Genomic DNA, 23,393 nt, shown 5'->3' with positions numbered 1-23,393 from the left:
AATCACCTAGAGTCTAGTCACTCTAAGCTAACCACTAAAAATTTTGTTTATTGATTTCTAGTTTCTCTTCTTTAGCCTCTTTTATCTACAGTAATACTGTGTATTACCTTCAGTTAGAGATTAGTTTTTAGAATATTCTAACTCTTGATTTACACTGAGTTACAGTTTTGGGTCTGATACATCTACAGATGTGCCAAGTGCTTACTGAGTACTGCAGGAACGTATTTAATTTATATTTATAATAATTCCATGCTTATGTAGTGAGCCAATTATTTTAAGCTTATTTGTTATTACAAATTTCCACAACAAGGATATAATTTTGCCAACCTCTTTGAAGGTTGTATTTGTATTTAAATATATTTATTGCCGAGTTTAAATCTTCTTTTTCTTTTTTCTTTTTGGTATAGGTAACCTGCTGTCTTCCAGTGTCTCTGCACTAGACACGATTACTACAACAGCACTTGGATCTCTCACATCTGTTCCAGAAAATGTGTCTACACTTGTTTCTCAGATTTCTAATATGATATTAAAAGAACAGTCATTAGCAGCAGAAAGTAAAACCGTACTTCAGAAATTGATTGTTAGTAAATCTCTTATTTTTGAAGGGTTACATTTGATAAGTCTTCAAAAACAATGTTAACTGCTATTCTTTCATCTTAAGCTTTACTAGACACAATGGTAAACATATCACTTTAAGAGAGTAGGTTTATATTTTTAAAGGCAAATCTCTTCATTGTTTTTTTCTCCCAGAAAGATTAATTTCCAAATGCATATATACAACTTTTGAAACTTTTTTCACTTAAATCCTGTAACATAAAGAGTAGGAGTTAGTAAGCCTTTTAATAACTAGAAAGAGTAGGTTTAGCTCCACATGAATTCAAGGGACCCATGACTTGTTAGCTGGCTCAGAAATTGGTCATTCATCTTTTCCTCAAGGGTTCTGGAATAGTCATGCTAATGTTACACTGACCCAACCAGGAGATATTAGGTAGTTAATTTTAAAACTACAGAAATACAGAAAAATATACAAGAAAAATGACTTATAGAATTTGGAGAATGTATATAATAATTTGTGGTGTCAGGTATGTGTGGTCAAGCCCTTCTGGACTTTAACTGTGAGGTTGTTTTTCATCATTCTGTAGAAGCCAGCCATCTAATTACACAATGTTGTTTACCTTTTCCATACTTGATTTGTATATACCCTTTATTTTGTAATTGTATCATTTGTCTAGGAAGTTCTTGGTCATCTCACTTTTTTTTCTTTGTACAGGCTCTCTGCCTCCCTTTTTGAGTTTAACAATATTTGTTGAACACTTTCCAAGTGAATACTGCCAGTGTTCACTGACACTGCCTAAATTCAGTGCTGTATGACATTATTTGGTAGATTTCTTCAGTCACCCAAATTTAACAAAGTTAAAAGATACTCTGTTGGTACTAACTTTTTGGAAATTGATTCATTCACTAAATGGTAGTTTGTATTTATTGATGTCTGTCTATCAAGCTATAAGCAAGCTTGAGTCTGAGGAGATGATTGCTGCTCCCACAGAATGAGTTGAAATTAGTATGCTCGCTCTTCTTTCAAAAGAAAACCAGTACCCTTTTAAGTATTTACTAATTATTTCTGTTATAGTTCCTCATGCTTGCCCTAGTAAAAGGAGCTTGGTTCAGAATTGTTTTCTTCTTTTTATAAAAATTCCCAATCTACAGTACTTTCTCAACTCTTCTATGTAACTTGACAAGAACAAGAAGAACCTTGACAAGTTCTTCTGATACAATAGGATATAAGTTGCCAGGTCTTCAAATTTAAATACCTCCAGCCCAAGGCCTACTCTTGAAGACTATTTGGTTTCAGCCTTTTTGACTTAGTAACCTAAACTTGTTTGAAATTTATTTCGTTAAAATATAGTTGTAGGTGTTTTTTTTTCTTCCTTTGTTTGCAATGCTGAAATCTTATCAAATGACTGTCATTTTCCTTTCATCTGAATTCTTCTGACTTCTGTTGCATTAGACTGTTAAAAATCTATTGTACATGAAGCAACCATTTTCGTAATTACTGTATGCAGGATTAAGTAATTTATGATGAATATAAACTCTAGTAATAAATAGGCTCTGTAGGGTATACAGAATAGAGAATGGATACGTAGGATTTTAATATGCATGTGTTCAGTTAACACAGTATTTAAGATATTATCATTTATTTAACCAGCCAGATTTATGGAAGTGAAAATATTCTTTTTAAAGAGTTGTTTGTTTATTTTCAAAACCAGAATGTACTTAAGAGTGACCTCCTCAGTTCACTGGACACAGTTTTATCCCCCACTGTGGTATCTATACTGGAAATCAATAGTCAACTAAAGCATATTTTCAAGACTTCATTGATACTGGCTAATAAGGTAACAAATATTCTTATTATCTCAAATTGTTGTTTAAGAAAGAAACTCTATCTGTGGCCACATCTAGAGAGATGTCTACATGCAAAACCCATGGGTTGTGAGAAGGAATCTGGAAGAGGGAGGAGATAGGATGCTCTCTGCCATTGATGTGGTCAGCAGAATCATGGTGAAGAAAAATAAGAGGGAATGATCTTCAAGATAAATATTTAACTTCACATAGTAGCATATATAGCGGTCTATCATATGGTGGGGGAGGAAGATATATATATGAACGTATACCCATATATGTATGCATAAATGCCTCAACATGGATAATAAAAAATCTCTGAAAGTGTTTAGAAATAGTAACAATCATCTCAGAGGTGGGAGTGGGACTGGGTGAGGTTCTAGGGGCTGAAGGGGAAAGGGACTTTTCTCTGCATACTGTTTTCTACCTTTTCTATTTTGTATGTATTCAAAAAAATAAAAATAAATAAATAAATAAACTGAGGACCTTTTTCTAAAATTTTTATTTATTTATTTATTTATTTATTTATTTATTTATTTATTTATTTATTTATTTTTGGCTATGTTGGGTCTTCGTTTCTGTGCGAGGGCTTTCTCCAGTTGCGGCAAGCGGGGGCCACTCTTCATCATGGTGTGCGGGACTCTCACTGTCGCGGCCTCTCTTGTTGCGGAGCACAGGCTCCAGACGCGCAGGCTCAGTAGTCGTGGCTCACGGGGCTAGCTACTCCGCGGCATGTGGGATCCTCCCAGACCAGGGCTCGAACCCGTGTCCCCTGCATTGGCAGGCAGATTCTCAACCACTGCACCACCAGGGAAGCCCAAAACATTTTTAATTTAAGAAAAGAAATTAATTTTTTTAACATCTTTATTGGAGTATAATTGCTTTACAATGGTGTGTTAGTTTCTGCTGTATAACAAAGTGAATCTGCTATACATAAACATATATCCCCATACCTCCTCCCTCTTGCATCTCCCTCCCACCCTCCCTAACCCACCCCTCTAGGTGGACACAAAGCACCAAGCTGATTTCCCTGTGCTATGTGGTTGCTTCCTGCTAGCTATCTCTTTACATTTGGTAGTGTATATATGTCCATGCCACTCTCTTACTTCATCCCAGCTTACCCTTCCCCCTCCCCGTGTCCTCAAGTCCATTCTCTATGTCTGTGTCTTTATTCCTGTCCTGCCCCTAGGTTCTTCAGAACCTTTTTTTTTTTTTTTTTAGATTCCATATATATGTGTTAGCATATGGTATTTGTTTTTCTCTTTCTGACTTACTTTGCTCTGTATGACAGACTCTAGGTCCATCCACCTCACTACAAATAACTCAATTTCATTTCTTTTTATGGCTGAGTAATATTCCATTGTATATATGTGCCACATCTTCTTTATCCATTCATCTGTTGATGGACACTTAGGTTGCTTCCATGTCCTGGCTATTGTAAATAGAGCTGCAATGAACATTGTGGTACATGTATCTTTTTGAATTATGGTTATCTCAGGTTATATGCCCAGTAGTGGGATTGCTGGGTCATATGTTGGTTCTATTTTTACTTTTTTAAGGAACCTCCATACCATTCTCCATAGTGGCTGTATCAATTTACATTCCCACCAACAGTGCAAGAGGGTTCCCTTTTCTCCACACCCTCTCCAGCATTTGTTGTCTGTAGATTTTTGATGATGGCCATTCTGACTGGGGTGAGGTGATACCTCATTGTAGTTTTGATTTGCATTTCTCTAATGATTAGTGATGTTGAGCATCCTTTCATGTGTTTATTGACAATCTGTATATCTTCTTTGGAGAAATGTCTATTTAGGTCTTCTGCACATTTTTGGATTGGGTTGTTTGTTTTTTTCATATTGAGCTGCATGAGCTGCTTGTAAATTTCGGAGATTAATCCTTTGTCAGTTGCTTCGTTTGCAAATATTTTCTCCCATTCTGAGGGTTGTCTTTTCGTCTTGTTTATGGTTTCCTTTGCTGTGCAAAAGCTTTTAAGTTTCATTAGGTCCCATTTGTTTATTTTTGTTTTTATTTCCATTTCTCTAGGAGGTGGGTCAAAAAGGATCTTGCTGTGATTTATATCATAGGGTGTTCTTCCTATATTTTCCTCTAACAGTCTTATAGTGTCCAGTCTTACATTTAGATCTTTGATCCATTTTGAGTTTATTTTTGTGTATGGTGTCAGGGAGTGTTCTAATTTCATTCTTTTACATGTAGCTGTCCAGTTTTCCCAGCACCACTTAGTGAAGAGGCTGTCTTTTCTCCATTGTATACTCTTGCCTCCTTTATCAAAGATAAGGTGACCATATGTGTGTGGCTTTATCTCTGGGCTTTCTATCCTGTTCCATTGATCTATATTTCTGTTTTTAAGCCAGTACCATATTGTCTTGATTGCTGTAGCTTTGTAGTATAGTCTGAAGTCTGGGAGCCTGATTCCTCCAGCTCCGTTTTTCGTTCTCAAGATTGCTTTGGCTACTCGGGGTCTTTTGTGTTTCCATACAAACTGTGAAATTTTTTGTTCTAGTTCTGTGAAAAATGCCATTGGTAGTTTGATAGGGATTGCATTGAATCTGTAGATTGCTTTGGGCAGTTGAGTCATTTTCACAATGTTGACTCATCCAATCCAAGAACATGGTATATCTCTCCATCTATTTGTATCATCTTTAATTTCTTTCATCAGTGTCTTATAGTTTTCTGTGTACCTGTCTTTTGTCTCCTTAAGGTTTATTCCTAGGTATTTTATTCTTTTTGTTGCAGTGGTAAATGGGAGTGTTTCCTTAATTTCTCTTTCAGATTTTTCATCATTAGTGTATAGGAATGCAAGAGATTTCTGTGCAATAATTTTGTATCCTGCAACTTTACCAGATTCATTGATTAGCTGTAGTAGTTTTCTGGTAGCATCTTTAGGATTCTTTATGTAGTGTCATGTCTCTGCAAAGAGTGACAGCTTTACTTCTTCTTTTCCGATATGGATTCCTTTTATTTCTTTTTCTTCTCTGATTGCTGTGGCTAAAACTTCCAAAACTATGTTGAATAATAGTGGTGAGAGTGGACAACCTTGTCTTGTTCCTGATCTTAGAGGAAGTGGTTTCAGTTTTTCACCACTGAGAATGATGTTTGCTGTGGGTTTGTCATATATGGCCTTTAGATGTTGAAGTAATTCCCTCTAGGCCACCTTCTGGAGGGTTTTTATCATAAATGGGTGTTGAATTTTGTCAAAAGCTTTTTCTGCATCTATTGAGATGATCATATGGTCTTTCTCCTTCAATATGTTAATATGGTTTATCACATTGATTGATTTGCGTATACTGAAGAATCCTTGCATTCCTGGGATAAAGCCCACTTGATCATGGTGTATGATCCTTTTAATGTGCTGCTGGATTCTGTTTGCTAATATTTTGCTAAAGATTTTTATATCTATGTTCATGAGTGATATTGGCTTGTAGTTTTCTTTCTTTGTGACATCTTTGTCTGGTTTTGGTATCAGGGTGATGGTGGCCTCGTAGAATGTGTTTGGGAGTGTTCCTCCCTCTGCTATATTTTGGAAGAGTTTGAGAAGGATAGGTGTTAGCTCTTCTCTAAATGTTTGATAGAATTCGCCTGTGAGGCTATCTTACCCTGGGCTTTTCTCTGTTGGAAGATTTTTTTTTTTTAACATCTTTATTGGAGTTTTGGAAGATTTTTAATCACAGTCTCAATATCAGTGCTTGTGATTGGTCTGTTTATATTTTCTATTTCTTCCTGGTTCAGTCTCGGAAGGTTGTGCTTTTCTAAGAATTTGTCCATTTCTTCCAGGTTGTCCATTTTATTGGCATAGAGTTGCTCGTAGCAATCTCACATGATCCTTTGTATTTCTGCAGTGTCAGTTGTTACTTCTACGTTTTCATTTCTAATTCTATTGATTTGAGTCTTCTCCCTTTTTTTCTTGATGAGTCTGGCTAATGGTTTATCAATTTTGTTTATCTTCTTAACCAGCTTTTAGTTTTATTGATCTTTGTTATTGTTTCCTTCATTTCTTTTTCATTTATTTCTGATCTGATCTTTATGATTTCTTTCCTTCTGCTAACTTTGGGGTTTTTTTGTTCTTCTTTCTCTAATTGCTTTAGGTGTAAGGTTAGCTTGTTTATTTGAGATGTTTCTTGTTTCTTGAGGTAGGCTTGTATCGCTATAAACTTCCCTCTTAAAACTGCTTTTGCTGCATCCCATAGGTTTTGGGTCATCGTGTTTTCATTGTCATTTGTTTCTAGGTATTTTTTGATTTCCTCTTTGATTTCTTCAGTGATCTCTTGGTTATTTAGTAGTGTATTGTTTAGCCTCCACATGTTTGTATTTTTTACAGATTTTTTCCTGTAATTGATATCTAGTCTCATAGCATTGTGGTCAGAAAAGATACCTGATACGATTTCGATTTTCGTAAATTTACCAAGGCTTGATTTGTGACCCAAGATATGATCTATCCTGGAGAATGTTCCATGAGCACTTGAGAAGAAAATGTATTCTGTTGTTTTTGGATGGAATGTCCTATAAATATCAATTAAGTCCATCTTGTTTAATGTATCATTTTAAGCTTGTGTTTCCTTATTTATTTTCATTTTGGATGATCTGTCCATTGGTGAAAGTGGGGTGTTAAAGTCCCCTACTATGATTGTGTTACTGTTGATTTCCCCTTTTATGATTGTTAGCATTTGTCTTATGTATTGAGGTGCTCCTATTTGGGGTGCATAAATATTTACAATTGTTATATCTTCTTCTTGGATTGATCCCTTGATCATTATGTAGTGTCCTTCTTTGTCTCTTGTAATAGTCTTTATTTTAAAGTCTATTTTGTCTGATATGAGAATTGCTACTCCAGCTTTCATTTGATTTCCATATGCATGGAATATCTTTTTTCCATCCCCTCACTTTCTGTATGTGTCCCTAGATCTGAAGTGGGTCTCTTGTAGACAGCATATATACAGGTCTTGTTTTTGTATCCATTCAGCCAGTCTGTGCCTTTTGGTTGGAGCATTTAATCCATTTACATTTAAGGTAGTTATGGATATGTATGTTCCTATTATCATTTTCTTAATTGTTCTGGGTTTGTTATTGTAGGTCTTTTCCTTCTCTTGTGTTTCCTGCCTAGGGAAGTTCCTTTAACATTTTTTGTAAAACTGGTTTGGTGGTGCTGAATTCTCTTAGCTTTTGCTTGTCTGAAAAGGTTTTAATTTCTCCGTCGAATCTGAATGAGATCCTTGCTGGGTAGAGTATTCTTGGTTGTAGGTTTTTCCTTTTCATCACTTTAAATATGTCCTGTACTGCCTTCTGGCTTGCAGAATTTCTGCTGAAAGATCAGCTGTTAACCTTATGGGAGTTCCCTTGTATGTTATTTGTTGTTTTTCCCTTGCTGCTTTTAATATTTTTTCTTTGTATTTAATTTTTGATCATTTGATTAATATGTGTCTTGGCATGTTTCTCCTTGGATTTATTCTGTATGGGACTCTCTGTGCTTCCTGGACTTCATTGACTGTTTCCTTCCCATATTAGGGAAGTTTTCAACTATAACCTCTTCAAACATTTTCTCAGTCCCTTTCTTTTTCTCTTCTTCTTCTGGGACCCCTATGATTCAAATGTTGGTGTGTTTAGTGTTGTCCCAGAGGTCTCTGAGACTGTCCTCAATTCTTTTCATTCTTTTTTCTTTATTCTGCTCTGCGGTAGTTATTTCCACTATTTTATCTTCCGGATTACTTATCTGTTCTTCTGTCTCAGTTATTCTGCTACTGATTCCTTCTAGAGAATTTTTAATTTCATTTATTGTGAAATTTCATTTATTGTATTGTTTATATCATTGTTTGCTCTTTAGTTCTTCTAGGTCCTTGTTAAACGTTTCTTGTATTTTCTCCATTCTATTTCCAAAATTTTGGATCTTCTTTACTATCATTACTCTGAATTGTTTTTCAGGTAGATTGGCTACTTCCTCTTCATTTTTTTGGTCTGGTGGGTTTTTACCTTGCTCCTTCATCTGCTGTGTTTCTCTGTCTTCTCATTTTGCTTAACTTACTGTGTTTGGTGTCTGCTTTTCGCAGGCTGCAAGTTCGTAGTTCCCGTTGTTTTTGGTGTCTGCCCCCAGTGGCTAAGATTGGTTCAGTGGGTTGTGTAGGCTTCCTGGTGGAGGGGACTGGTGCCTGTGTTCTGGTGGATGCGGCTGGATCTTGTCTTTCTGGTGGGTAGGACCACGTCTGGTGGTGTGTTTTGGGGTGTCTGTGACCTTATTATGATTTTAGGCAGCCTCTCTGCTAATGGGTGGGGTTGTGTTCCTGTCTTGCTAGTTGTTTGGCATGGGGAGTCCAGCACTGTAGCTTGCTTGTCGTTGAGTGGAGCTGGGTCTTAGCGTTGAGATGGAGATCTCTGGGAGAACTTTAGCCATTTGGTATTACGTGGAGCTGGGAGGTCTCTGGTGGACCAATGTCCTGAACTCGGCTCTCCCACCTCAGAGGCACAGGCCTGACACCCGGCCGGAGCACCAAGACCATGTCAGCCACACGGCTTTTGGGAAGTCTGAGGTCTTCTGCCAGCGTTGAGTAGGTGTTCTGTAGGAGTTGTTCCACATGTAGATATATTTCTGATGTATTTGTTGGGAGGAAGGTGATCTCCACATCTTACTCCTCCACCATCTGGAAGGTCTCCTCGAAATTAATTTTTTTTTTTCTTCAAAGATAGAAGATCAGAAGAAGGAAATGGATGGATTTCTCAGTACACTGTGTAACAATCTACATGAACTAAAAGAAGATACAATTTCTTCCTTGGCTGAAACACAGAAGCTATGTGAAAACTTAACTGAAGACCTGAAGACAATAAAGAAAATCCATTCACAGGTATCTTATTTAGGTGATTTAAGGAGTGTAAAAAGAAAGTATTATGATCTTTAACTTGATTATCCCTGTTACAGACTGAAAGCTATATAACTAAATTAGAATCCTGAAAATACCATAGCCACTTTTGCTTATGACAGTAATTAATGTGAAATAATTGAGAGTACTTCTCTTGATCAGTTAATATTTGATGATTTGCTACACGTAGAGCCCTATGCTAAAGCACGATAAGACATACAGTCCTTTTCTCACATCAAGAAGAAAGATGAACTGCAGAAATATACCATCAGGAGTACAATTAGAAGAAAATGGTCGTAGCATTTAAAATGAACATGTATCTACATCTTAACTTGATGATTTTTGTTGTTGTTGTTTTTGTTTTTAATGTAACATGGATAGTTATTCTCTTTCACAAACTATTATTCCCTGCTTTCTTTTACTATTTTTGTCTCATCAGTATCAGGCATTTACATTGTAGTAAATTGATATAATTCTTAATTTTTATTGATACATGTAATTTATGACTTGCTCCATGTAAACTATTCCTCAGTATATGACACTCTAAATCAAAACCAAACCTTCAAGCCAGGCAAGTCATAATCTATAAATATCAGATATATGGAAAATAATTTCTGGTATTCTTAAGCCCGTAGTAATGAATTCTGAAGTTCTGTTAAATGAGGCTATTACTACATGACAGAACTCTTTGGTCAGTGAAACTGTTGACATGGTTTAGTGACCAGTAAAGAATTCTTTGTTTTGGGAAGTGAGGGAAAGGGAATTCATATCCACGTCACCTGAAATGAGAAGGGAAACACATCTAAGGTTTTTAGATAAGAATTAAAGCAACTTTAGCTTTCTGCCCATGGACGCCACCGAGCGAGCATTGTTAAAGTCTCCCCCCCTCCAGGGCCCTCATGTCTAAGTCAGAGTCTCCCAAAGAGCCCGAACAGCTGCGGAAACTCTTCATCGGAGGTTTGAGCTTTGAAACAACTGATGAGAGTCTGAGGAGCCATTGTGAGCAATGGGGAGCACTCACAGACTGTGTGGTAATGAGGGATCCAAACACCAAGCGCTCCAGAGGCTTCTGGTTTGTTGCGTATGCCACTGTGGAGGAGGTGGATGCAGCCTTGAAGGCAAGGCCACATGAGGTGGATGGAAGAGTTGGGGAACCAAAGAGGGCCGTCTCAAGAGAAGATTCTCAAAGACCTGGTGCCCACTTAACTGTGAAAAAGAGTTTTGTTGGTGGCATTAAAGAAGACACTGAAGAATATCACCTAAAAGATTATTTTGAACAGTATGGAAGTGATTGAAATCATGACTGACCAAGGCAGTGGCAAAAAGGGAGGCTTTGCTTTTGTAACCTTTGATGACCATGACTCCGTAGACAGGATTGTCATTCAGAAATACCACACTGTGAATGGCCACAACTGTGAAGTAAGGAAAGCCCTATCTCAGCAAGAGATGGCTAGTGCTTCATCCAGCCAAAGAGGTCAAACTGGTTCTGGAAACTTTGGTGGTGGTCGTGGAGGTGGTTTTGGTGGGAATGACCACTTTGTTCATGGAGGAAGCTTCAGTGGTGGAGCTGGCTTTGGTGACAGCCAGGGTGGTGGTGGCTATGGTGGCAGTGGGGATGGCTATAATGGATTTGGTAATGATGGAAGCACTTTTGGAGGTGGTGGAGGCTACAATGATTTTGGCAATTACAACAATCAATCTTCAAATTTTGAACCCATAAAAGGAGGAAACTTTGGAGGCAGAAGTGCTGGCCCCTGTGGTGGTGGTGGTCAGTACTTTGCCAAACCATGAAACCAAGGTGGCTATGGTGGTTCCAGCAGCAGCAGGAGCTATGGCAGTGGCAGGAGGTTTTGATTACTGCCAGGAAACAAAGCTTAGCAGGAGAGGAGAGCCAGGGAAGTGACAGGGAAGCTACAGGGTCAACAGATTTGTGAACTCAGCCAAACACAGTGGTGGCAGGTCCTAGCTGCTATAAAGAAGACATGTTTTAGACAATACTCGTATATGGGCAAAAAAAACTCAAGGACTGCATTTGAGAATAATTGTATAACAGGCTGTTTTAGTTTCTGTTCTGTGGAAAGTGTAAGGCATTCCAACAGAGGGTTTTAATGTAGATTTTTTTTTTGCACCCATGCTGTTGGTTGCTAAATGTAATAGTCTGATCATGACACTGAATAAACATGTCTTTTTTAAAATGTGCTATGTGAAGTTAGAATTTCTTCATGGTGATGCCAGGTTCCAAATTTATTTACAACCTGCTTGGGTGGAGAAGACATTGTCTTCAGAAACCTTGGTGTAGTTGAACTGACAGTTACTGTGTTGTGACCTGGAGTTCACAGTTTTAAAAGGGTCACCTAAGCAAAGTCATGGAGGTTTTTGGTTATTAATATGATTGTTGGCACATCCTATGCAATATATCTAAATTGAATTATGGTACCAGATAAAGTTCTAGATGGGAATGAAGCTTGTGTATCATCCATTATCATGTGTAATCAATAAATGATTTAATACCCTCTTGAGGGAATTCCCTGGCATTCCAGTGGTTAGGACTCGGTGCTTTCACTGCTGTGGCCTGGTTCAGTCCCTGGTGGGGAAACTAAGATCCCGCAAGCTGCACAGCACGGCCGAAAAAACAACAAAACAAAACCCTCTTGAATGGAATGGAAAAAAAAAAGAAAGCAACTTTAAAATAAGATTATTTGTTTCCCTAATTGATAAGCATGTAACTTTTCAGACAAAAGGTTAATATTGGAAATTAGTACAAATGATAGTTAACATTTATTGAGCAACTCACTGTGTGTTTATTCCTCCCACCAATATAGATACAGGTTCTATTACTAGCCTAGTTTTCTAATGAGGGAACTGAGGCCTCAAGTGCATCTAACAATAGTTAGCTCCCCTTATAGCCGTGGTGGTGATTATACTGCCTGAAAGGCATCCATTTATGAGGGGCTCTTCTATATGTTTCTAGAACATATTCTTGCTGTTTGAAATTGCAACAAGTTTACCTTAAACCTGCCTAGATCTTTTTAGGTATGTAGATCAGCTTTTTATTAATTAGCTGTTTTGAAATGTTTAAAATTGGCAAGCAACTGTTTAACAACAAACAAAACGGGACTTCCCTGGTGGTCCAGTGGTAAAGAATCCACCTTACAATGCGGGGGACGTGGGTTCAATCCCTGGTCAGGGACCTGGGATCCTGCATGCCGTGGGGCAACTAAGCCCGTGCACCGCAACTACTGAGCTAATGCAACTTAACTAGAGAGCCTGCGTGCCACAAACTACAGAGCCCACATGCTCTGGAACCGTCGCACCACAACTAGAGAGAAGCCTGCACGCTGCAAGGAAGAGTCCACACACCGCAATGAAAGATCCCGCATACCTCAATGAAGATTCTACATGCTGCAACTAAGACCCGACACAGCCAAAAAAAAAAAAGTGCTCTTAAAAACATCCTAATATTTAAAAAAAAATTAAAAAAAAAAAAACCCACCTATGCCATGAAAAGTATTTTAGCATGAGTGGTTTGACTTCCCTGGCTTAAAGGAAGCAAGTTTACTAACTGAGCTATTTCTGAGATATTCTAGAACTTGAGGTTAGTGCTGACAAACCAATGATGTAAACTCTGAACACCTGGCTACATGTAGATAAATTTGAAAATACCTGCATTTCCCTCTACTTTGAGATAAGTAAAAATACTGACACTCTATTCATAATCAAAGTGTTAGATGTGTATTGTCAGCTTATGTGTTGTTCAGAAATGTGTTTAAAGATCCCAAGTATGAGAAAAGGTTAAGCTCTATTTATTTGGCCACACCTTGAGGCTTGCAGGATCTTAGTTCCCCAACCAGGGATTGAACCCGCACCCTTGGCAGTGAAAGCACAGAGTCCCAAGCACTGAACTGTCAGGGAATTCCCTCTATTTACATTTTATTAATATGATCCAACTAAGTTCTGTAAAATGTTTCAGCTCTATTAACTGATAATATTTTTGGACTTCTTGACCCATTAGATTTTCAGCATTACTTTGTCTTCTAGTAGTGTTATCAGTTAAGAAGCAACTATGTATATCTGTCAAAGTGGTTCTCAAACACAATGTGACATTTTGGTGTATTTGGTTAGTTTTGAGGTACACGGAAAGTAACTTGTTACTTATAGTTAAAATAAGAAAGTTTGCTAATTATTTACTTTTTTAAAAAATGCCTGTAATATTATTATCCTTTTAATATCACTTCCACAAATCTCCTGTATGTGAGAGAGATGGAGTTAAAGATCCCTTGTCAGGAATTTTTATAATTCTCACCTATGGGAAAATACTTTATATCAGTATAGAAAAAAGTTTAACTGTTATAATTTCAGTCTTTTCCTTCCCCACACCTTTCTTACAGGAACTTTGCCAGTTAATCAGTCTTTGGAAGGAGAGATTCTGTGCTTTGGAGGAAAAGTGTGAAAACATGTGGAAACCACTTAGCAGTGTTCAAGAAAATACAGAGCAGTAAGATGTTTTAAAATTCTTTTTAATATATCTTTTCTGAATAAGTTACAGTCTTTATAATCTCCACTTTCCCCCAAATACTTCAGTGTGTATCCTAAAAACATAAGCTACTGTCTTATATAATAATTATTTTATTTTTAAAAAATTTTTTTATTTTTTAACTTTTTTGGAGTATAGTTGATTTACAATGTTGTGTTAGCTTCAGGTGTACAGCAAAGTGAATCACTTATACATATGCATGTATCTATTCTTTTTTAGATTCTTTTCCCATGTAGGTTATTACAGAATATTGAGTAGAGTTCCCTGTACTATATAGTAGGTCCTTATTAGTTATCTGTTACAACAGTTATTTTAAATTAGAAAATTAATATTGAGAACTACTATTATCTAATATACAGATCTAATTCAAATTTTGCCAATTCTCTCACTAATGTTCTTTATAAGAAAAGAAAAAGATTTTCCTCCTGGTCCAGGATTTACTTCAGGATCACACATTGCATTTAATTGTCATGTCTCTTGAGTCTCCCTTAATCTGGAGCAGTTCCTTAGTTTTTGTCTTTTATAGCCTTTTCTTTTTCGAAGAGCATAGAATATTTATTTAGTACAATGTCCCTCAGTTGGGGTTGGCTTTCATGATTAGTTGCAGTTGTCAAGAAAACCACAAAGATGGTATGTTCTTAGTGCATCTCAGATATCAAGAGGTTTAACTTTTTTTTTTTTTTTTTTTAGTTTTATTTATTTATGGCTGTGTTGGGTCTTCGTTTCTGTGCGAGGGCTTTCTCTAGTTGTGGCAAGCGGGGGCCACTCTTCATCGCGGTGCGTGGGCCTCTCACTATCGCGGCCTCTCCCGTTGCGGAGCACAGGCTCCAGACGCGCAGGCTCAGTAGTTGTGGCTCACGGGCCCAGTTGCTCCGCAGCATGTGGGATCTTCCTGGACCAGGGCTCGAAACCGTGTCCCCTGCATTGGCAGGCAGATTCTCAACCACTGCGCCACCAGGGAAGCCCAAGAGGTTTAACTTTGATAATTTGGTTGTAATGTTGTCCTCTAGATTTCCTTTGCAATTGATAAAGAACATAAGGGGAGATACTTTGAAACTATATAAGTATCCCGTTCCTCTTAGAATCTATTGATATGTATTTCTGAAACGATTATGATAGTGGTTGTCAAATGATCTTTTTTTCTAATCCCATCATTCCTTCAACATTTGTTAGTTGGCATTCTACTGAGAGGAAGAATTTTCCCTTTGTCCTGCCATTTATTCTTTTTTTAAAAAATAAATTTATTTATTTTTGACAGCGTTGGGTCTTTGTTGCTGCATGCAGGCTTTCTCTAGTTGCAGCAAGCGGGGGCTACTCTTCCTTGCAGTGCGTGGGCTTCTCATCGTGGTGGCTTCTCTTGTTGCGGAGCACAGGCTCCAGGTGTGCTCGCTTCAGTAGTTGTGGCACATGGGCTCAGTAGCTACAGCTCGCGGGCTCTAGAGCACAGGCTCAGTAGCTGTGGTGCATGGGCTTAGTTGCTCCATGGCATGTGGGATCTTCCCAGACCAGGGCTCGAACCTGTGTCCCCTGCATTGGCAGGCGGATTCTCAACAACTGAACCACCAGGGAAGTCCCCTGCCATTTATTCTTATTCATTTATTTATGTTAGCATGTACTCATGGATTCTTTTATCCTCTGGGTATAGTCCACTATTATTTATTCTGATGTTCAAATTATCCCAGTTTTGACTAGTAAGAGCGTCTTCAACTTTTCTCCTGTGTCCTTTTGATATGATCTGTCCTTTTTGATCATTTTCTTACTTTCTGATATAGCAAGATATTCCAGGTATCTTGTACTTTCTCAGCCCTAGCTCTGAAATCATATTAATATAAACCAAGATCTGGGCACTAGATGTTCTTTTTTTTTGATTTGTGTCATGCTTTATTTATTTATTTTATTTATTTATGGCTGTGTTGGGTCTTCGTTTTTGTGCGAGGGCTTTCTCTAGTTGTGGCAAGTGGGGGCCACTCTTCATCGCGGTGCGTGGGCCTCTCACTATCGCAGCCTCTCTTGTTGTGGAGCACAGGCTCCAGACGCGCAGGCTCAGTAATTGTGGCTCACGGGCCCAGCTGCTCCGTGGCATGTGGGATCTTCCCAGACCAGGGCTCGAACCCGTGTCCCCTGCATTGGCAGGCAGATTCTCAACCACTGCGCCACCAGGGAAGCCCACTAGGTGTTCTTATTGCTACTGGGGTGTCATTTCTTCTAAGGCTCCCCAGGTGGACATAGCTAGAAATACATATGTGAATGTATATATATATGTACACTTAAATATCTTTCTATTCTGTATTTGTACTCCCTTTTCAGACAGAAACCTGGCTTTCATCCACAATATATCTACCTATTTGCTCAATTTTAGAATACACATTAAGTAATTTCACAATTTCTAACCCATATCCATGATGAAATATATACTTACTAATTAGAGTAGGGTTTGGCAAACTATGGCTGCTGGGCCGGATGCCTGCTACTTCAAGTAATTTTATTGGACACAGTCATGTTGGTTTACTCAATCTGCCTATTTGTTTATGTGTTGCCTTTAGCTATCTTTGACTGCCTTTGCACTGCAAAGGTTACATCAAAGACTATATACCTGTAAACCTAAAATATTTGCTATCTGGATTTCTAAGAAAAAGTTTTTAAGAAAAGCTGATTCCTGCACTAGTGTTTAGTGTTGCTTTATAGCCTCATTGCTTGCCAGTCTCACATCCTTATCATATATTCCGATCAGCTTTATGTTTTCTTTTAGAAGTTTTATAGTTTTATGTAAGATTTAAATCCATGATCTATTTTTAATTTTTTGTTTAAGGTGTGGGGTTTGTCAAGATTCAGTTTTTTGCCTATAGATATTCTAAACTCATGAGGATCAGGGTATTCTGATATTTACCCCTATTTTTGCCCATTAAATTGTTCCTTCCTGAAGTTCCAAACAGGTCTGCTGGCCACAAATGCTATTTTCCTTTGTCTGAGAATATCTTGATTTTCCTTTCATTCCTGAAAAATATTTTCACTGGCTATAGAATTCTGGGTTGACGGGTCTTTTCTTTCAGCACCTGGAATATGTTGTTTCATTTCCTTTTGGTCTCCATGAGATGAGAAATCCCATCATTTGAATCCATGTATTCAAATGATTGTTCGCCTATAGGCAATTTCTCTGTAGCTGCCTTCAAGATTTTTTCTTTGTCCTTAGTTTTTAGAAGTTTGATTATATTGTGTCTTCTTATGTATTTCTTTGAGTTAATCCAATTTGGGTTTGCTCAGCTTCTTGAATCTGTAGACTTATGCCTTTCACCAAACTTGGAAATTTTCATCCATTCTTTCTTTTCTTTTTTTTTTTTAAACCAAGAATTGTTTGTCTGTTTGTTTGTTTTTTGGTGGCACTGCTTGGCTTGTGGGATCTTAGTTCCCTAACCAGGGATTTAACCCAGGCCACAGTGGTGAAAGCACTGAGTCCTAACCACTGGACCACCAGGGAATTCCGTTCATTATTTCTTTGAACATTTTTTCAGCCTTATATTTTTCTCCTCTGCTTCTAGAACTATGATGACACAAATGTTAGATCTTTTATTATGGTCCCATAGGTCTCTGAGGCTATAGATACTAGTCTATTTTCTCTTCGTTGATTGATTGAATAAATCCTGTAATCTGTCTTTGTCTTTATGTCCACTGACCCTTCCTTTGTCATCTCTAACCTAGGTTGAACCCATTCAGTGAGGTGTTTTATTTCAGTTACCACGTTTTTCAGTTTTATAATTTTCATTTGCTTCTTTTTTTAAAATTCTCTTCTATTTCTTTGTTAAGATTCTCTCTTTTTTTTTTTTCTAGATGTGTTTTCTTTTTTTTTTGGCTGCACCTCGCAGCCTGTGGGATCTTAGTCCCCCGACCACGGATTGAACCCAGGCCCTTGGCAGTGAGAGCATGGAGTCTTAACCACTGGACCGCCAGGGAATTTCCTTTAGATGTGGGGTTTTTTCTTTTTTTGAATTTTTATTTTATTTATTTTTTCATACAGCAGGTTCTTATTAGTCATCAATCTTATACACATCAGTGTATACATGTCAATCCCAATCGCCCAATTCATCACACCACCATCCCCAACCCCCCACGGCTTTCCCCCCTTGGTGTCCATACGTTTGTTCTCTACAACTGTGTCTCAACTTCTGCCCTGCAAACCGGTTCATCTGTACCATTTTTCTAGGTTCCACATACATGCGTTAATATACGATATTTGTTTTTCTCTTTCTGACTTACTACACTCTGTATGACAGTCTCTAGATCCACTCACATCTCAACAAATGACCCAATTTTGTTCCTTTCTATGGCTGAGTAATATTCCATTGTATATATGTACCACAACGTCTTTATCCATTCGTCTGTCGATGGGCATTTAGGTTACTTCCATGAACTGGCTATTGTAAATAGTGCTGCAGTGAACATTGGGGTGCATGCGTCTTTTTGAATTATGGTTTTCTCTGGGTATATGCCCAGTAGTGGGATTGCTGGATCATACGGTAATTCTATTTTTAGTTTTGTTTTTTTTTTTTTTTATAAATTTATTTATTTATTTATTCATTTCTGGCTGTGTTGGGTCTTCGTTTCTGTGCGAGGGCTCTCTCCAGTTCCGGCAAGCGGGGGCCACTCACCATCGCGGTGCACGGGCCTCCCACCATTGCGGCCTCTCCTGCTGCGGAGCACAGGCTCCAGACGCACAGGCTCAGCAGCCGTGCCTCATGGGCCCAGTGGCTCCGCGGCACGTGGGATCCTCCCAGACCAGGGCTCGAGCCCGTCTCCCCCGCACCGGCAGGCAGACTCCCAACCACTGCGCCACCAGGGAAGCCCTATTTTTAGTTTTTTAAGGAACCTCCATACTATTCTCCATAGTGGCTGTATCAATTTACATTCCCACCAACAGTGCAAGAGGGTTCCCTTTTCTCCACACCCTCTCCAGCATTTGTTGTTTATAGATTTTCTGATGATGCCCATTCTAACTGGGGTGAGGTGATACCTCATTGTAGTTTTGATTTGCATTTCTCTAATAATTAGTGATGTTGAGCAGCTTTTCATGTGCTTCTTGGCCATCTGTATGTCTTCTTTGGAGAAATGTCTATTTAGGTCTTCTGCCCATTTTTGGATTGGGTTGATTGTTTCTTTAATATTGAGCTGCATGAGCTGTTTATATATTTTGGAGATTAATCCTTTGTCCGTTGATTCGTTTGCAAATATTTTCTCCCATTCTGAGGTTGCCTTTTCGTCTTCTTTATGGTTTCCTTTGCTGTGCAAAAGCTTTGAAGTTTTATTAGGTCCCATTTGTTTATTTTTGTTCTTATTTCCATTACTCTAGGAGGTGGATCAAAAAAGATCTTGCTGTGATTTATGTCAAAGAGTGTTCTTCCTAAGTTTTCCTCTAAGAGTTTTATGGTGTCCAGTCTTACATTTAGGTCTTTAATCCATTTTGAGTTTATTTTTGTGTATGGTGTTAGGGAGTGTTCTAATTTCATTCTTTTACATGTAGCTGTCTAGTTTTCCCAGCACCACTTATTGAAGTGGCTGTTTTTTCTCCATTGTGTATTCTTGCCTACTTTATCAAAGATAAGGTGACCATTTGTGCGTGGGTTTATCTCTGGGATTTCTATCCTGTTCCATTGGTCTATATTTCTGTTTTTGTGCCAGTACCACACTGTCTTCATTAATGTAGCTTTGTAGTATAGTCAGAAGTCAGGGAGCCTGATTCCTCCAGCTCCGTTTTTCTTTCTGAAGATTGCTTTGGGTATTCGGGGTCTTTTGTGTTTCCATACAAATTGTGAAATTTTTTGTTCTAGTTCTGTGAAAAATGCCAGTGGTAGTTTGATAGGGATTGCATTGAATCTGTAGATTGCTTTGGGTAGTAGAGTCATTTTCACAATGTTGATTCTTCCATTCCAAGAACATGGCATATCTCTCCATCTGTTGGTATCATCTTTAATTTCTTTCATCAGTGTCTTACAGTTTTCTACATACAGGTTTTTTGTCTCCTTAGGTAGGTTTATTCCTAGGTATTTTATTCTTTTTGTTGCAGTGGTAAATGGGAGTGTTTCCTTAATTTCTCTTTCAGATTTTTCATCATTAGTGTGTAGGAATGCAAGAGATTTCTGGGCATTAATTTTGTATCCTGGAACTTTACCAGATTCATTGATTAGCTGTAGTAGTTTTCTGGTGGCATCTTTAGGATTCTCTATGTATAGTATCATGTCATCTGCAAACAGTGACAGTTTTACTTCTTCTTTTCCAATTTGTATTCCTTTTATTTCTTTTTATTCTCTGATTGCCGTGGCTAGGGCTTCCAAAACTATGTTGAGTGAGAGTGGACATCCTTGCCTTGTTCCTGATCTTAGAGGAAATGCTTTCAGTTTTTCACCATTGAGAATGATGTTTGCTGTGGTTTTGTTGTATATGGCCTTTATTATGTTGAGGTAGATTCCCTCTATGCCCACTTTCTGGAGAGTTTTTATCATAAATGGGTGTTGAATTTTGTCAAAAGCTTTTTCTGCATCTATCGAGATGATCATATGGTTTTTATTCTTCAATTTGTTAATATGGTGTATCACATTGATTGATTTGCGTATATTGGAGAATCCTTGCATCCCTGGGATAAATCCCACTTGATTGTGGTGTATGATCCTTTTAATGTGTTGTTGGATTCTGTTTGCTAGGATTTTGTTGAGGATTTTTGCATCTATATTCATCAGTGATATTGGTCTGTAATTTTCTTTTTTTGTAGTATCTGTGTGGTTTTGGTATCAGGGTGATGGTGGCCTCATAGAATGAGTTTGGGAGTGTTCCTTCCCCTGCAATTTTTTGGAAGAGTTTGAGAAGGATGGGTGTTAGCTCTTCTCTAAATGTTTGATAGAATTCACCTGTGAAGCCATCTGGTCCTGGACTTTTGTTTGTTGGAAGATTTTAAATCAGTTTCAATTTCATTACTTGTGATTTGTCTGTTCATATTTTCTATTTCTTCCTGGTTCAGTCTTGGAAGGTTATACCTTTCTAAGAATTTGTCCATTTCTTCCAGGTAGTCCATTTTATTGGCATAGAGTTGCTTGTAGTAGTCTCTTAGGATGCTTTGTATTTCTGCAGTGTCTGTTGTAACTTCTTCTTACATTTCTAATTTTATTGATTTGAGTCCTCTCCTTCTTTTTCTTGATGACTCTGGCTAATGGTTTATCAATTTGGTTTATCCTCTCAAAGAACCAGCTTTTAGTTTTATTGATCTTTGCTATTGTTTTCTTTGTTTCTATTTCATTTATTTCTGCTCTGATCTTTATGATTTCTTTCCTTCTGCTAACTTTGGGTTTTGTTTGTTCTTCTTTCTCTAGTTCCTTTACATGTAAGGTTAGATTGTTTATTTGAGATTTTTCTTGTTTCTTGAGGTAGGCTTGTATACCTATAAACGTCCCTCTTAGAACTGCTTTTGCTGCATCCCATAGGTTTTGGATCGTCGTGTTTTCATTGTCATTTGTCTCTAGGTATTTTTTGATTTCCTCTTTGATTTTGATTTCCTCTTCAGTGATCTCTTGGTTATTTAGTAACATTGTTTATTTAGCCTCCATGTGTTTGTGTTTTTTACATTTTTTCCCCTGTAATTCATTTCTAATCTCATAACGTTGTGGTCAGAAAAGATGCTTGATATGATTTCAATTTTCTTTTTTTTTTTTTTTTTTTTTAGCTGCGTTTTATAGCTACTTTATTTATTTATTCATTTATTTTTGGCTGTGTTGGGTCTTCGGTTCGTGCGAGGGCTTTCTCCAGTTGCGGCAAGCGGGGGCCACTCTTCATCGCGGTGCGGGGACCGCTCTTCATCGCGGTGCGCGGGCCTTTCACTATCGCGGCCCCTCCCGTTGCGGGGCACAGGCTCCAGATGCGCAGGCTCAGTAGTTGTGGCTCACGGGCCCAGCCACTCCATGGCATGTGGGATCTTCCCAGACCAGGGCTCGAACCCGTGTCTCCTGCATTAGCAGGCAGATTCTCAACCACTGCGCCACCAGGGAAGCCCTGATTTCAATTTTCTTAAATTTACTGAGGCTTGATTTGTGACCCAAGGTGGGATCTATCCTGGAGAATGTTCCGTGCGCACTTGAGAAGGAAGTGTAATCTGCTGTTTTTGGATGGAATGTCCTATAAATATCAATTAAATCTATCTGGTCTATTGTGTCATTTAAAGCTTCTGTCTCCTTATTTATTTTCATTTTGGATGATCCATCCATTGGTGTAAGTGAGGTGTTAAAGTACCCCACTATTATTGTGTTACTGTCGATTTCCTCTTTTAGAGCTGTTAGCAGTTGCCTTATGTATTGAGGTGCTCCTATGTTGGGTGCATTTATAATTATAATTGTTATATCTTCTTCTTGGATTGATCCCTTGATCATTATGTAGTGTCCTTCCTTGTCTCCTGTAACATTCTTTATTTTAAAGTCTATTTTATCTGATATGAGTATTGCTACTCCAGCTTTCTTTTGATTTCTTTTTGCATGGAATATCTTTTTCCATCCCCTCACTTTCAGTCTGTATGTGTCCCGAGGTCTGATGTGGGTCTCTTGTAGACAGCATATATGTGGGTCTTGTTTTTGTATCCATTCAGCAAGCCTGTGTCTTTTGGTTGGAGCATTTAATCCATTCACATTTAAGGTAATTATAGATATGTATGTTCCTATGACCATTTTCTGAATTGTTTTGGGCTTGTTTTTGTAGGTCCTTTTCTTCTCTTGTGTGTCCCACTTAGAGAAGTTCCTTTAGCACTTGTTGTAGAGCTGGTTTGGTGGTGCTGAATTCTCTTAGCTTTTCCTTGTCTGTAAAGCTTTTGATTTCTCCATCGAATCTGAATGAGATCCTTGCCGGGTAGAGTAATCTTGGTTGTAGGTTCTTCCCTTTCATCACTTTAAGTATATCATGCCACTCCCTTCTGGCTTGTAGAGTTTCTGCTGAGAAATCAGCTGTTAACCTTATGGGAGTTCCCTTGTATGTTATTTGTCGTTTTTCCCTTGCTGCTTTCAATAATTTTTCTTTGTGTTTAATTTTTGCCAATTTGATTACTATGTGCCTCGGCGTGTTTCTCCTTGGGTTTATCCTGTATGGGACTCTCTGCGCTTCCTGGACTTGGGTGGCTATTTCCTTTCCCACGTTAGGGAAGTTTTCGACTATAATCTCTTCAAGTATTTTCTCTGGTCCATTCTCTCTCTCTTCTCCTTCTGGGACCCGTATAATGCGAATGTTGTTGCATTTAATGTTGTCCCAGAGGTCTCTTAGGCTGTCTTCATTTCTTTTCATTAGTTTTTCTTTATTCTGTTCCTCAGCAGCGAATTCCACCATTCTGTCTTCCAGGTCACTTATCCGTTCTTCTGCCTGAGTTATTCGGCTATTGATTCCTTCTAGTGTATTTTTTATTTCAGTTATTGTATTGTTCATCTCAGTTTGTTTAATTCTTTAGGTCTTTAATTCTTCTAGGTCTTTGTTAAACATTTCTTGCATCGTCTCCATCTTTGCCTCCATTCTTTTTCTGAGGTCCTGGATCATCTTCACTATCATTATTCTGAATTCTTTTTCTGGAAAGTTGCTTATCTCCA

The 23,393-nt window shown here is 38.1% G+C and overlaps 1 protein-coding gene and 1 pseudogene across 2 annotated transcripts in view; both read left to right on the top strand.

Moving 5' to 3' along the window:
• KIF11 (kinesin family member 11) overlaps nt 1-23,393 on the top strand; it is a 60,429-nt gene that overhangs the window by 21,857 nt on the left and 15,179 nt on the right. For both annotated transcript variants that reach the window (XM_059899790.1, XM_059899789.1), the window contains exons 14-17: nt 408-580; nt 2,268-2,393; nt 9,090-9,248; nt 13,652-13,758. In XM_059899790.1, coding sequence (XP_059755773.1) covers nt 408-580; nt 2,268-2,393; nt 9,090-9,248; nt 13,652-13,758 — 565 coding nt within the window. The remainder of the gene's footprint in view (nt 1-407; nt 581-2,267; nt 2,394-9,089; nt 9,249-13,651; nt 13,759-23,393) is intronic.
• On the top strand, nt 10,163-11,175 carry LOC132350619 (heterogeneous nuclear ribonucleoprotein A1-like; annotated as a pseudogene).

Source organism: Balaenoptera ricei, chromosome 16 (genome assembly GCF_028023285.1).
Source record: "Balaenoptera ricei isolate mBalRic1 chromosome 16, mBalRic1.hap2, whole genome shotgun sequence".
NCBI lineage: Eukaryota > Metazoa > Chordata > Mammalia > Artiodactyla > Balaenopteridae > Balaenoptera > Balaenoptera ricei.
This window is presented reverse-complemented; position numbering and strand designations above follow the sequence as displayed.